At 47.0% G+C, this 13,366-nt stretch overlaps 3 protein-coding genes across 3 annotated transcripts; all 3 read right to left on the bottom strand.

Moving 5' to 3' along the window:
* Nucleotides 1-260: 260 nt before the first annotated feature.
* On the bottom strand, nt 261-3,482 carry LOC120821662 (stress-associated endoplasmic reticulum protein 1). The gene is made up of 3 exons (XM_040180511.2): nt 3,242-3,482; nt 2,368-2,443; nt 261-1,021 (listed from the first exon to the last, which is right to left on the bottom strand). Exons 1-3 carry the CDS (start codon nt 3,323-3,325, stop codon nt 981-983), a joined length of 201 nt encoding a protein of 66 aa, XP_040036445.1. The 5' UTR covers nt 3,326-3,482; the 3' UTR covers nt 261-980.
* A 696-nt stretch (nt 3,483-4,178) lies between these two features.
* On the bottom strand, nt 4,179-7,099 carry nppcl2 (natriuretic peptide C-like 2). Its single transcript, XM_040179679.2, has 3 exons — nt 6,236-7,099; nt 5,063-5,158; nt 4,179-4,741 (listed from the first exon to the last, which is right to left on the bottom strand). Exons 2-3 carry the CDS (start codon nt 5,156-5,158, stop codon nt 4,421-4,423), a joined length of 417 nt encoding a protein of 138 aa, XP_040035613.2. The 5' UTR covers nt 6,236-7,099; the 3' UTR covers nt 4,179-4,420.
* Nucleotides 7,100-7,753: 654 nt separating this feature from the next.
* Nucleotides 7,754-12,792, bottom strand: eno3 (enolase 3, (beta, muscle)). The gene is made up of 14 exons (XM_078105926.1): nt 12,640-12,792; nt 11,341-11,430; nt 11,016-11,111; nt 10,885-10,943; nt 10,061-10,130; nt 9,863-9,996; nt 9,579-9,695; nt 9,392-9,497; nt 9,098-9,295; nt 8,918-8,994; nt 8,635-8,759; nt 8,412-8,520; nt 8,186-8,244; nt 7,754-8,023 (listed from the first exon to the last, which is right to left on the bottom strand). Exons 2-14 carry the CDS (start codon nt 11,423-11,425, stop codon nt 7,954-7,956), a joined length of 1,305 nt encoding a protein of 434 aa, XP_077962052.1. The 5' UTR covers nt 11,426-11,430; nt 12,640-12,792; the 3' UTR covers nt 7,754-7,953.
* Nucleotides 12,793-13,366: the final 574 nt, after the last annotated feature.

Below are 13,366 nucleotides of genomic sequence, written 5' to 3'. Positions count from 1 at the left end.
CCGTTTAACTATCTGATCATGAAGATGTAGTAAGTGGAGGGAACTCATTCAACTAATATAAGTTCAACATAAATATTGTCCTCCAGTGAGGGAAGGTTTATTTATTAAGGAACCCGTTCTATGATAAATATGACAGAAGAAGAAGCGTCAGGTTCCTGAAGGATTATTATGAAACATTCCTCATTAAAGCTGATGTTCATCTGCAGAATTGTGACAATGAATCTACAGGAGGAGCAGAGACGGATCAGATCAGACACCAGTAGAGAAAAATATCTGCTTTATTTTGTAGAAAAGTGGAGCTTGTTGTCCAGCTGGAAGCTTCACCTTCAAAAACCAGCAGTTCACTGGCTTGTCCAGTCCTCACAAGTGTCCTCACAAGTTTTCACGTCGTCATATGTCCTTACAAGTTTTCATGTTCTCAGAAGTCTTCATATGTCCACAAATGTCCTGACAAGTCTTCACAAGTGTCTTTAGAAGTTGTCTCCTGTCCTCACACGTCTTCATATGTCCACACGTCCTCACATGACCTCACGTCAGTCAGACTGAAGCTGTGACCTCAGATCAGATTTGACGTTGCAGCTGTTCTATACAAATATCCCAGATTATTTCCAGGCTTCATGGCGTCTTTCCGATGAGTTTGTTTGTCTTGCAGATGTTTTGGATTTAACATATCAGCTCATTTGATTATTCCACTTGAAATGAAATGGATCCTTCACAATAAAAGCCTACAGGAAGGTCTTTTACTGTGAAATGTGCAGAGGTGTCGTTGGCAGCAGCAGTCTTTCCTGATAAGGCTCATTCAGGTGATCTCTGGTCAGAGTGGAGGAACCACCGCCAGTAATCAATAACCAATATCTGATCAGCTTCATCCACCGTGAGGAGGGGGAGTAGAAAAACACGGGACGGGGAGACCCCGAGCGTGTTGGGGGCGGGGTCATAATGTCAAAATACCACCTCCCCCACTTGTGACAGGTTGGTCATCACATGCCCTGCCTGATGCTCTGGATGATCTGGAAGATGGCTGCAACACACACACACACACACACACACACACACGTTAACCCGGAGGATAAAGGGGTTCAATCAAGCTAGACTAAAGCCTAGTTTATGCTTCTGCGTTTTCAGAGACGCAAGGACACGCAGACACAGGGGACAAGCAAGAGTCCCTTGCGTGTTAGGGGTGGGAATCTCTTGGCACCTCACGATTCGATTCCGATGTCAACGATTCGATTGTAAACAGATTGTAAACAGATAAAACGATTATCGATGCATCTCGATTTTCTACATTTTCTCAAATCTGAGTTTGCTCCTCAGAGGTTGCTAATCACGTCCTACTTTATTTGATAATTAAAGAAAATCAACAGATGAATTACCTTCTCTAATTTTTTATAAGAGAAAAAAAAATCTTTGGTCACAAATATGATTTTCTATCAACAATGCAAGAACCAACGCAGCTTGCATTTCAACACAATATGGAAGTAGCCGATGTAAAAAAAAATATTAAAAATATTATAGTCTCAGACCGGTCCGTATTTGTAAAATACCGGAAAAAATTCCAAATCTGTGAATATTTTGCCAACTTTCAATACAGATCAACTTTTTGGAAAATGGAAATAATGATGTGCGCGGGCTCCGCCATAGTTCGGTAACGTTATTAGATACTCAGACTCAGACTGAAGGACCGGTCTGCGAGCTGGACGCATCGCTCTAAATGTGCCGGTAATGGTGGTAAATGACGCTTGTAGCTGGTTGTCATCTACGCTCCACTACGGTTACCGAAGGGGGGAGTTTGTTTTTTGATGTTTTATCTCATAATTTCGACTTTCGATCCCCTTTCTTCAGTGTGGAAATGGGCTTCTATAGTTGTGTGGATGCATCACTCCAGCCAATCCAAAGACGGGGTTTGTAACCAATCAGGTAGAGACCGTGGTGACTGGCTCCGCCCCCTTACTGTCAGAAAGAACGACAGCAAACGCGTAGAAAACACCTTCGAGCGAAGTTCACGCTCCGTGAGCGAGCAAATATCTCGCGCGATATGAACTTTTTTTATTTTTCATTCCGGTTATTAACTTTTATGAATATGAGAGAAATCGAAAAATCGTTTTTCTAGACTAGCGTTGAAAGCTACGCAGCCTCCCGCAGCGCACACGGCTGTGATTGGCCTGATAACTACGTCCTTTACGGAGTCTCACATTTCCAGTTTGTTCTGGAGGTGAATTGCTGTGCAACACACGCAAGACTTTAGAACCATGAATGGAACCGAGTGCGTCGACGCGACGACGCGTAAAGACGCAGAAACATGCGCCACTCTTAAGAGTTTTCTTCTGCTCCAGACTTTTTAAATTTTCTCTTCTCTGCCAAACTCACCTGATCCACAAACCACGAAGACGAACAGAGCGAGAAGCCACGGGCCGACTGGAGACTTCTCCTCATTCACAGGCCTCTGTTAAACGCACACAAAGAGACACACACACACACACTGATCATAAATACATCGAAGATCAATGAATTCATCAGAAACCACTGAAGCACTTGATAAACATGTCTGATGGTTTCAGGTTCTCCGCTGATTGTCTTCTTCTCTCGTGTATTAAAACCCAGCAGCTGAAGACAGCTGACTCCATGCAGAACTCCGTTGACTAATCGGTGAATTTAACGCTGCCGTGCGCGTCTCAGCAGCGTGGCCATATAAAGCACAGTCCGCGACCGGTGACCGAGCCGTGTGACGTCATGTTCCAATTCCTCATAGTTTAAATTCGCGTTCAAGACAGTTTCGCCCGCTGTGGGAGCGCATGTGTGTGTGTGTGTGTGTGTGTGTGTATGTGAGCGCATGTGTGTGTGTGTGTGTGTGTATGTGAGCGCATGTGTGTGTGTGTGTGAGCGCATGTGTGTGCCGGATTGAAGACGATATGGAGGCCAGTGAAGAGGAAGTCGTGTAGCTCTGTGGGACCACAAGACCAAACTAATATCCCAGAATTCTGTCACTTCCTTCACGCTTGCCGGCTGCAAATGCTAATGTTAGCTCTCCCGATGCTAAGAGCTATCTGCACCGCTCGTATCTTGATAATATTCTAATATATTCTTATAATATGAATGGAAGCACTGAAAGCGACATATAAATATGGTATATGTTTGATAAACCAGACCCCAGGAAGCTGTATGAGGCTCCAGAACCAGTCAGACAAACTTGTCTGTTAGCCGTTAGCTTTTAGCTGTCAGCCATTAGCCTGGCTGTCGGTACCGATGTTTTCTGGACGTGTCCCCGCTGTGTGATGGTCTTGCTGTGCCGCTCGTTCGCCACTTTCATCCGCTGCACCGCCGACATGTTTGAGGCTCCACCACGGGGGTCCGGAACCGACCGGGAGGAGGACAGGGGTGGAAGCGCGGCGGTACCGGTGAAAGTGTCGGGCTGCACGCGAATCTCTGACGGCGGTTTGTCGGTCCGAATGAAATGCTAACTGCTAGCCGAAGGAGGCAGCTGAGAGAGCTAGCTGTGAAGCGACTCCCACGTCACGTGATGTGGGACAGTCTGCCCTCTAGTGGCGGAAAAAAATAAATGAGTTTTTATGAATAAAAATAAAATTGTTATGGTCTTACTGTCTAATGTTGTGCGCCACGTGCCATATCAAATTCATTGGATGTCCAACATACTTTGGCAATAAATGTTCCTGATTCCTGATACATATACAGACACACCACGGGTTACAGGAAGGGGAGGTGCCGCATTACACGTCTCAACCACAGTTACAGTCGTGAGAACAAGCTGCTCTTAATTGTAACTCTTTACTCAGGTAAACCAGCGCGTAGGTCTTCCCCCGGTTGTCCCACGCACCTGAATCCACCCTGGGTCCTAATTCCCTCCATGTACTGCTTCTTAAAGTATTACGTACATCAATGTACCAACATACATTTATAACATATACCAGAACTACTGAACCAAGATCATGCAGCTCCCTGATAAAATCAACGTGTTTCTGCAATTAATTGCAATTAAAAAGTGTAATCGTTGCACAGGAGTAGAATATAAGTATATATATATACTATATATATACTATATATATATATATATACTATAACAGATATGACAGTGTGTCTGTGTGGAATCAGATATATAATTCATATTACAGACATATTGATTCATGATATAATGAAGCAGCATAAGCCGAGTGGAGTTTCTCTTTTATTTAATTACATTGTGCAGTAAGACTGCAGCTGGTCCGCACGCACACACAAACACACGCACACACACAATCACACAGTGTTCGGCTGGCTGTGATGTAGCCAGGGGTCAGAGGTCATCGGTAGGATGTCTACCTGAACTTTTCCTTCAGTTCACTTCTTTGTTAGTGGAGTTTCAGCCTGACGTGTCCGGCGTTCATGGAGGTCAGAGGTTGGCTGTGGTCACCATGGCAACGAGTCTCTAGCAGCCCAACCCGCTGATGGAGCCGATGCGGTCCATTTTCATCCCGAAGCATCCTCTCCCTCCTCCCACCATTGACTTCCTACTCCGCCTCCTCGTCATCTTGGACTGGTGACGAAGGAGATCCAGCATGAGCCGAGGGACCGCCTCCTGCACGCCGCCGGCCAATCCACTCGTGGCACCGCGACTCACAACCAATCCTGTGGAGGCAGAGGAGGGGGAGAGGGCGGGGCGTCCGGCTGAGCCCTCTGTGATGTCATCAGAAGTGGGAGAGGCCAAGATGAGAGAAGCGAGGCGAGAGCCGAATAGAGACTGTAAATTCTGTGGAGGGAGTTTAAAATTACACATAAATGTACATTCACCAACACGTCAACACAACAACACTCACACCTGTAAACATGTTAACACCTCAACCCATGAAGATGTAAACGCGTCAATGCGTAAACATGTCAATAGTAAACATGTAAACATTTCATCATATCAACATGTCACCATGTAAACAATCAGCATGTACTGTTTGTACACGGAAACATGTACAAATAATGACCTTTGTTTACTTAGACAAATGTACTGAAGATCTACTCAAAGAAGATGATGCTGAATATGATGGTGATGATGACGAAGATGGTGGTCTCCACGGACCTGTTTGTTGTCTCGTTGACTTAAAGGTTTTGCCTCCATGGCGCTGGCGAGGAGGAGGACGACGACAACGAAAGAGGAGGAGGATGAAGCGGCCATCTGTTTTCTCAGAGGAAGAGGAGAAGGAAACTTAGTTTCAATGAATGAAGCATCGTCATGGCATCAGATTTCCCTCGACCCGGAGACCAGGATGCCCTGACTACCATGAGCCCAAGATCACAAGTATACCAAGACCACCCAAGACCACCAGGGTGCCCTGACTACCATGAGCCCAAGATCACAAGTATACCAAGACCACCCAAGACCACCAGGGTGCCCTGACTACCATGAGCCCAAGATCACAAGTATACCAAGACCACCCAAGACCACCAGGGTGCCCTGACTACCATGAGCCCAAGATCACAAGTATACCAAGACCACCCAAGACCACCAGGGTGCCCTGACTACCATGAGCCCAAGATCACAAGTATACCAAGACCACCCAAGACCACCAGGGTGCCCTGACTACCATGAGCCCAAGATCACAAGTATACCAAGACCACCCAAGACCACCAGGGCGCCCTGACTACCATGAGCCCAAGATCACAAGTATACCAACACCACCAAGAGCCCAAGACCACCAGGGTGCCCTGACTACCAGGAGCCCACGATCACAAGTACACCATGACCACCCAAGACCACCAGGATGCCCTGACTACCAGGAGCCCACGATCACAAGTATACCAAGACCACCAGCAGCCCAAGACTACTAGGACCCCAAGACCACCAGGATCGCTAGAATACCAGGTCACCAAGACAACCAGGATCCCAAGACCACCAGGATCCCTAGACGACCAGGGTGCCCTGACTACCAGGAGCCCAAGACTACTAGGACCCTGAGACCTCCAGGATCCCTAGAATACCAGGGTTCCAGGGAATCTGTAGACTACCAGGGTCCCAATGAAGAATAATCATCTTTATATAAAATGTGCTCTGAGGAACATTGAAGAGTCAGTGAATCAGTTCTGTAGAAATCGGATCACACGGGTCGCGTTTAAAATGATGTGTGAGTTCAGATCAAATGAAATCCAACCAATCAGATCATGTCAAATTAATTGAGGCAGGACTGGAGTATTAAACCCACCGACTACTTGAAACCACCAAAGAAGAATAAAGATGAATGAAATACGAACTCACCTCAGAAGGACGAGAAGAAATACTCCAACAGAGAGCTTGTGGTCTTCACGATCGGTGAGGTCCGATAAAGTTATTGATTACGTGTCTGTCCTGTCTCAGTGTCAGGACGGGTCGCTGCTCCACCACCTCACACACCGCCTTAAGTACTGCTCGGCGCTGTGATGTCACACATTCTTACACCCGTTACCCCCGACGACAGGTCTCCCACACACACAGACACACACACAAGACAAAGGTAGAAGATCAGTGTGTGGAAACGTTGAAACATGGAGGAAGAGACACAAATATCAACCAATCAGAGGCAAAGGTGCACCTGTGAAAGAGTTAATTCACAAATAACTAATGGGTTTTAAATCACGGCTTACTGGAGTGCGTGAGAAGGTTTCAGAGGTCCCCGGGGAGTAGGCTCCTGGCCTTGAAGACGTTCCAAGACATTTATGACGATATGAGATGTCTTTTGGAGTTCCAGGACCATCCAGGAGTTACCTCAGGTCCTTGACGAGTTTCATTACCTTTCAGTTCGTACTAGAGGTCCTTGATTGGGTTCCAGTTCCTTTCAGGTGGTACCAGAGGTCCTCGAGGGGGTTCCACAGTTCCAGTAGTTCTAGCGTATGCTGCCAGGGAACCCCTAAGCATCAGTCCTGTTGCTATGGTGACCAGGTCAATGGTCAGTGGAGCATCGGCATCCTCCTCTTCCTCCTTCAGGAGTCTGATGATCACTGTCCTCTCTCTCACACCCTCGTAACCTCTGACATCGGTTGTCCCGCCTCATCGTAAACAGTAACCACGGCGACCACGTTGTTGTGAGCAACTATTTCCTGTGGAAGGGGGTGGTGCCACATCGTTCACAGGGGAGCTATGTGTGTGTGTTTAATGACCCCCCGTCGTCTTTGTCCCAGTCAGACAAAACCCCGCCCCCATTCATCCACCGACGTCATCGGCAATGCACATAAAACACACACACACACACACACACACACACACACAGGGAGACTGGCTCATCAATCACCCCATTAAAGAGAAAGAAGTCACTGATCACCAAACCAAACCTCTGTGTTTTTGTTTGTGTGTGTGTTGTGACGCACAACATTCCTGTCCGTCCACACACACACACACACACACTAAAAAACCATGTTAAACCCTTCATAAATATAATTTAACACACTATAATACTAATTATTAGACCATAATAAACGCTATATCAAATATATTTATCACACTATAATATATGTAGGTATTAGACTAGAGTGTCATTATTGTACTAGTTTAAATGTAATTATTACACAATAATAAATGTATCCATTACCTAAAATAAATTGAATTATTACACTGTAATAAATGTAATGCCAAAGTAAGATACACTTAGTCATTTTCCAACCTGTAAATAAAAACTTATTTTTAAACATTTACTGGATCAATAATATTATTATTATTATCACTATTATAGTTGTATATTGTATGAATTCTCATGTATTCAAACTCATGTTTGATTCTTATTCATAAAGTAAAACACAGAAGTTTCATTCTTTTGTCTTTATTGTGTTCATATAGAAAACATCATTAATGGAATTATAGCTAGGAGGGCGGAGTCAGACCCGCCATGACCTCTGACTTCTCACCACCTCAGGAGGGTTAGGGTTAGGGGTTAGGAGGGGCTTCAGAATCATCAGGTCATCAATCGGAGGTCGCTGCGCCAGACAGGAAGTCAGGCCGGAGCTTCAGTGGATTTTAGGGTGGCGGTAGTCTTTCCCGGCAAATTTGGCCTTGTCTCCGAGCTCCTCCTCGATCCTGCAGGTCAAAGAGGTCACAAGGGTCAGGGTGTGTCTGATGGACATCGTTATTCATCTGTCAACTCGGACTAAATAACTTACTTAATGCTTTTACTTTGTAAACTAAAACTCCATGCTTTTACTTTGAATAGTATTGTGTAATTGACGGAAGGTTTTTTACCTCATCAGCTGGTTGTATTTGGCGAGACGCTCTGATCTGCAGGGAGCACCGGTCTTTATCTGAGACAGAGACAGGTAGAGGAGGAGGGTGAGACAGGTCACCAGTGAATTAGAGACTTGAATGAACAGTTGTTGTTTTGTTTGTTTTCATCCTTTTACTGATCCACCTGTCTGTGTGTCTTTCTCCCTGTCTGCCTGCCTGTCTATCTGTCTGTGTGTCTGTCTACCTGTCCAGTGCAGAGGCCGACCACCAGGTCAGAGATGAAGGTGTCTTCAGTCTCTCCGGAGCGATGGCTGACCATCACACCCCAACCGCTGCTCTGAGCCAGCTTACATCTGAGGGGGGGGGCAAATCACCACATCATGATCGATCAATACTTCTCTCAGTAAGAGAGGGACAGACAGACAGGCAGACAGATAGATAGGTAGACGGACAGACAGGTGTCTTACGCCTGGATGGACTCGGTCACAGAGCCGATCTGGTTGACTTTGAGCAGCAGACAGTTACAGGCCTTCTTGTCCACCGCCTGCTGGATCCTCTTTGGATTGGTCACCGTCAGGTCGTCTCCTACGATCTGATTGGACGAACACACACACACACACACACACACACACACACACAAATCACGTGAATGTGTTTTGTAGCGGTTCTTTGGTCTGATCAACTATTCAGACAAACAGACACTGATCACCTGTCTCACTGTTCTTCTGTCTACCTGTCTGTCTGTCTCACCTGGATGTCTGTGGAGGCGGTGAACTTGGCCCAGTTCTCCCAGTCGTCTTGGTCGAATGGATCCTCGATGGACTGGACTGGAGACGGGAAGAGAGACAGACAGGAAGGGTGAAGTATAAGTGGGTAACGTGCACACAGGGAGTCATACTCGTGCACGGTGCCGTGGTACTCCTACTCTACCTGGGTAGTTCTTGATGAAGGTGCGGTACAGGTCTCCCAGCTGGTCTCCACTGATGTGTCGGGTCGGGTCGTCAGGAGACTTGAAGTCCAGGTCGTACTTCCCGCTGCGGAAGAACTCGGAGGCGGCGACGTCCATGCCGATGATGATCTTGTCGGGGTAGCCGGCCTTCTCGATGGCCGTCTTCAGCAGCTCCAGAGCTGCAGACCAGAGACAGACGGCGTTCTACTCGGACCTGGCCAAGGGCTTCGTGTAGGATACTGTGGAACAGACAGACAGGCAGACGGGTGTCTCACCCTCGTTGTTCTCCAGGATGTTGGGGGCGAAGCCGCCCTCGTCTCCCACGTTGGTGGCGTCTTTTCCGTACTTCGCCTTGATCACGTTCTTCAGATTGTGGTACACCTGAACATCACAATACAGTCAGACAAATAAGTACTACTACAAGTAATACTGCCAGTGCTAATACCACAGAACGCGCAGCACCTCGGCGCCGATCCGCATGGCCTCGTGGAAGTTGGCGGCTCCAACCGGGAGGATCATGAACTCCTGCATGGCCAGTTTGTTTCCAGCATGGCTTCCTCCGTTGATGACGTTGAAGGCCTGCGGAGGATTCATCCGACTTAAGTAAACTACGCCATCTCCATGGTTCCCCAAGCCACTGGCTGTGATTGATTGTTTATCGTATTGGCTCGTTGATAATTAATAATGGAAGCTGCTGAGCTCAGAGGCAAAGCCCCTCCCACCAACCAGAGCCCCCTCCCACTCACAGGGACTGGAAGTATGACGTCTTTATGTCCAGCGAGGTCTGCGATGTGGCGGTAAAGAGGAACTCCCTTTTCCGCTGCTCCGGCCTTACAAACCGCCAGCGACACTCCCAGGATGGCGTTAGCCCCGAACTTAGCTGTGGGCAGACAGACGGGTCAGACTAAGGGACAGACAGAAAGGTCAGACAGACGGGTCCTCACCTTTGTTCTCAGTGCCGTCAAGCTCCAGCATGAACTTGTCAATCTTCTCCTGCTCAACAACGCTGAAGTTCTGGAGAGACCGACAGAAAGTCAGGTAGACAGACAGGTAGACGGGCAGGTAGACGGGCAGGTAGACGGGCAGGTAGACGGGCAGGTAGACGGACAGGGAGACGGACAGGTAGACGGACAGGGAGACGGACAGGGAGACGGACAGGGAGACGGACAGGGAGACGGGCAGGTAGACAGACAGGGAGACAGGCAGGTAGACAGGCAGGGAGACAGGCAGGGAGACGGGCAGGTAGACAGACAGGGAGACGGGCAGGTAGACAGACAGGGAGACAGGCAGGGAGACGGGCAGGTAGACAGACAGGGAGACGGGCAGGTAGACAGACAGGGAGACGGGCAGGTAGACAGACAGGGAGACGGGCAGGTAGACAGACAGGGAGACGGGCAGGTAGACGGGCAGGTAGACAGACAGGGAGACAGACAGGGAGACAGACAGGGAGACGGACAGGGAGACGGACAGGGAGACGGGCAGGTAGACAGACAGGTAGACAGACAGGTAGACGGGCAGGTAGACAGACAGGTAGACAGACAGGTAGACGGGCAGGTAGACGGGCAGGTAGACAGACAGGGAGACGGGCAGGTAGACAGACAGGGAGACGGGCAGGTAGACAGACAGGGAGACGGGCAGGTAGACAGACAGGGAGACGGGCAGGTAGACAGACAGGGAGACGGGCAGGTAGACAGACAGGGAGACGGGCAGGTAGACAGACAGGTTTTTATCTTGGAGGTCAAATAGAGTTTGTAAATGACGCGGTTACCTTGGCGATCAGGTTGGGGGCGATGTCTTTGTTCACATGGTCCACGGCCTTCACGGTGCCTGATGGAGAGGACACCTGTAAGCACAGCCTCAGGTAGGTGAACCCTCAGCCCACTACTGCCTTGCTCCTACCTTTGCCCAGGTAGCGGCTCTTGTCCCCGTCACGAAGTTCCAGAGCCTCGTGGACTCCGGTGGACGCACCGCTGGGAACAGCTGCCCTGAAGAGACCTGAGAGACCCACAGAGAGAGACAGACAGGCACAGAGAGACGGGCAGAACGTTTCAGTTGTTGAAAGGTTCTCTTGTGATGAAGCTCCACTAACAATTCCCTCCACTAGTTTGTGCTAAGCTAAACACAGCCTGAAGATGTCTGCATATATTATACACACATACATATATGTACACACATACATATATACATACATACATATATACGTGCACGTGTATATATAGCTCACCCTTGGCCGTCCACAGGTCCACCTCCACCGTTGGGTTTCCTCTGGAGTCCAGAATCTCCCGAGCGTGAATCTTAGTGATGGACATCCTGACTGAGGGAGAGAGAGACAGGTAATACACATGTGGCTTATTGTTGTATTATTGTCATTCATGTCAATAAAGTTTGACTGAATTTGAATTTGGTAAAAATGGAAAAAAACAACAAATTATGAAGCAGCGTGAAACTAACATGTGTGAGCGACCTGCTGCAGAGATCCTGTGTAGCGCCATGATAGCTTCATGACGTCAGAACGCTAACCCCTAACACCCGTGCACCTCCGCCCAGCCAATCACAGAGCCTCCCTCCCGCTATGGACCAATAGGTGAGAGGAGAGACCATTGTGGCGCATAGGAGGGGGCAGAGAGAGAGAGAGAGAGAGGACCCTTCCCGAGTTATTAATACCGTAGGTGTGTGTGGAAGGGGGCGGGGCCCCGGGGGGCCCTTTGACCTTTCCCTGCCCTTTCTACAGAGGTCATGACTTTCTCCGTGATATTATAGAATTACTCACACATGCTTATTAATGTACTTGACATTTGCAGTATCAGCATGCTAGCATTTGCAGAGAAGCACCAGTAGAAACGGTGGTAGCAATATTAGCATGCTAGCATTAATGACATGGATATTATCAGCATTAACATATTATAATATTATAAGAAGCAGTTTTCAAAGTATCCTATTAGCTGTAGCAGTATTTTTAGTGTTTTAATGGGTCTCTGTGTGCGTTTGTGTGTGTGTGTGTGTGTGTGTGTGTGTGTTGATAGGTCACACAACAGCTGAGTGGTAACAGCACACTTTAAACCACTTATGGTCTTTACAAAGACATTACTTTATTAAACCAAACACACACTGCAGTAGAGGACAGACAAGATGTACTAATACTTCTACTACTACTGCTGCTACTCTGAGTACTACTGCTTAAAGGACTGGTTCTACTACTAGTCCTAGAATTATACCTCACTACTATTACACAGTAGTACTCATGCGATAGCTCTGGGTTGGTGTACACAAAGTACTAGGTTGTGTACTAGAACGCAGTACTTTGACCTGTGACATCAGGCTGCTGAAGGTCAACGACACTCTGCCTTTTCCTCTTTTAGTGCAAGATAAGGACAACAGAGTTCAAGAGAGGAAAACACACCTTCAAAACCAAATGAGAAATGAAACAAAACTCACTGCTCACTGAAACACACCTTCAGAATAAAATAGTTTTAGATCAGACTGGAAAGAGGTTAAAGGGGTTTAAACGAGAGTCTGAACTTACCTTAGAAGGAGGCGTCTGTCTGACTGTCTGTCTGTCTGTCTGTCTGACTGTCTGTCTGTCTGACCGTCTGACTGACTGTCTGGGAGGAAAGTGTCCTCTGCTCTGCTGCAGAGCTTTTATAGACTCCGACAGAGAGGCGGAAGAGGTTCAGGAGGAGGGGCCTGAGGGGGAGAAGCCGGAGAAAGAGGACCCTGGGGGAGGGGCTTGAGGAGCCTGGGGGGAGGAGCTTGAGGAGCCTCAGGGAGGAGCCTGATGGGAAGAAGCCTGATGAGGAGGAAGGAGCTTGTTCACGGTCCTGTAGGCAAACTTTTATTTGATACTAAAAAAATATTCTTATTAATTAATCTTATTATTTTATCATGACTAATGTAGGATCAATACAATTTATATTAATAGAATATGACTGTTCTTATAATTCTAATTATTATCATTATTAATATCAATACTATTATTTCACCATTGTTAAGATTTAAACTATTATTATTCTTATTATAATTAACATAATTGGTATTGTTATCATTATTAATATCATTGCAATTATTATTGTCATTATTAACATTGTTAATATAATTATCATTATTAACATATTGTTATTATCATTAACATACTTATGAATATAGTACAATAAGTATGCCACACACTAAGTTGAACACAAGTGGTCAAGTCAAAATATTTCTTCATCTTTTATGAATTAAAGGGTAATCAATTCTCCGGTATGACATTTGAC

The sequence above is a fragment of the Gasterosteus aculeatus genome, chromosome 7, assembly GCF_964276395.1.
Source record: "Gasterosteus aculeatus chromosome 7, fGasAcu3.hap1.1, whole genome shotgun sequence".
NCBI lineage: Eukaryota > Metazoa > Chordata > Actinopteri > Perciformes > Gasterosteidae > Gasterosteus > Gasterosteus aculeatus.
The sequence above is the reverse complement of the archived record's forward strand: the minus strand, read 5'-3'. Positions and strand labels throughout refer to the sequence as shown.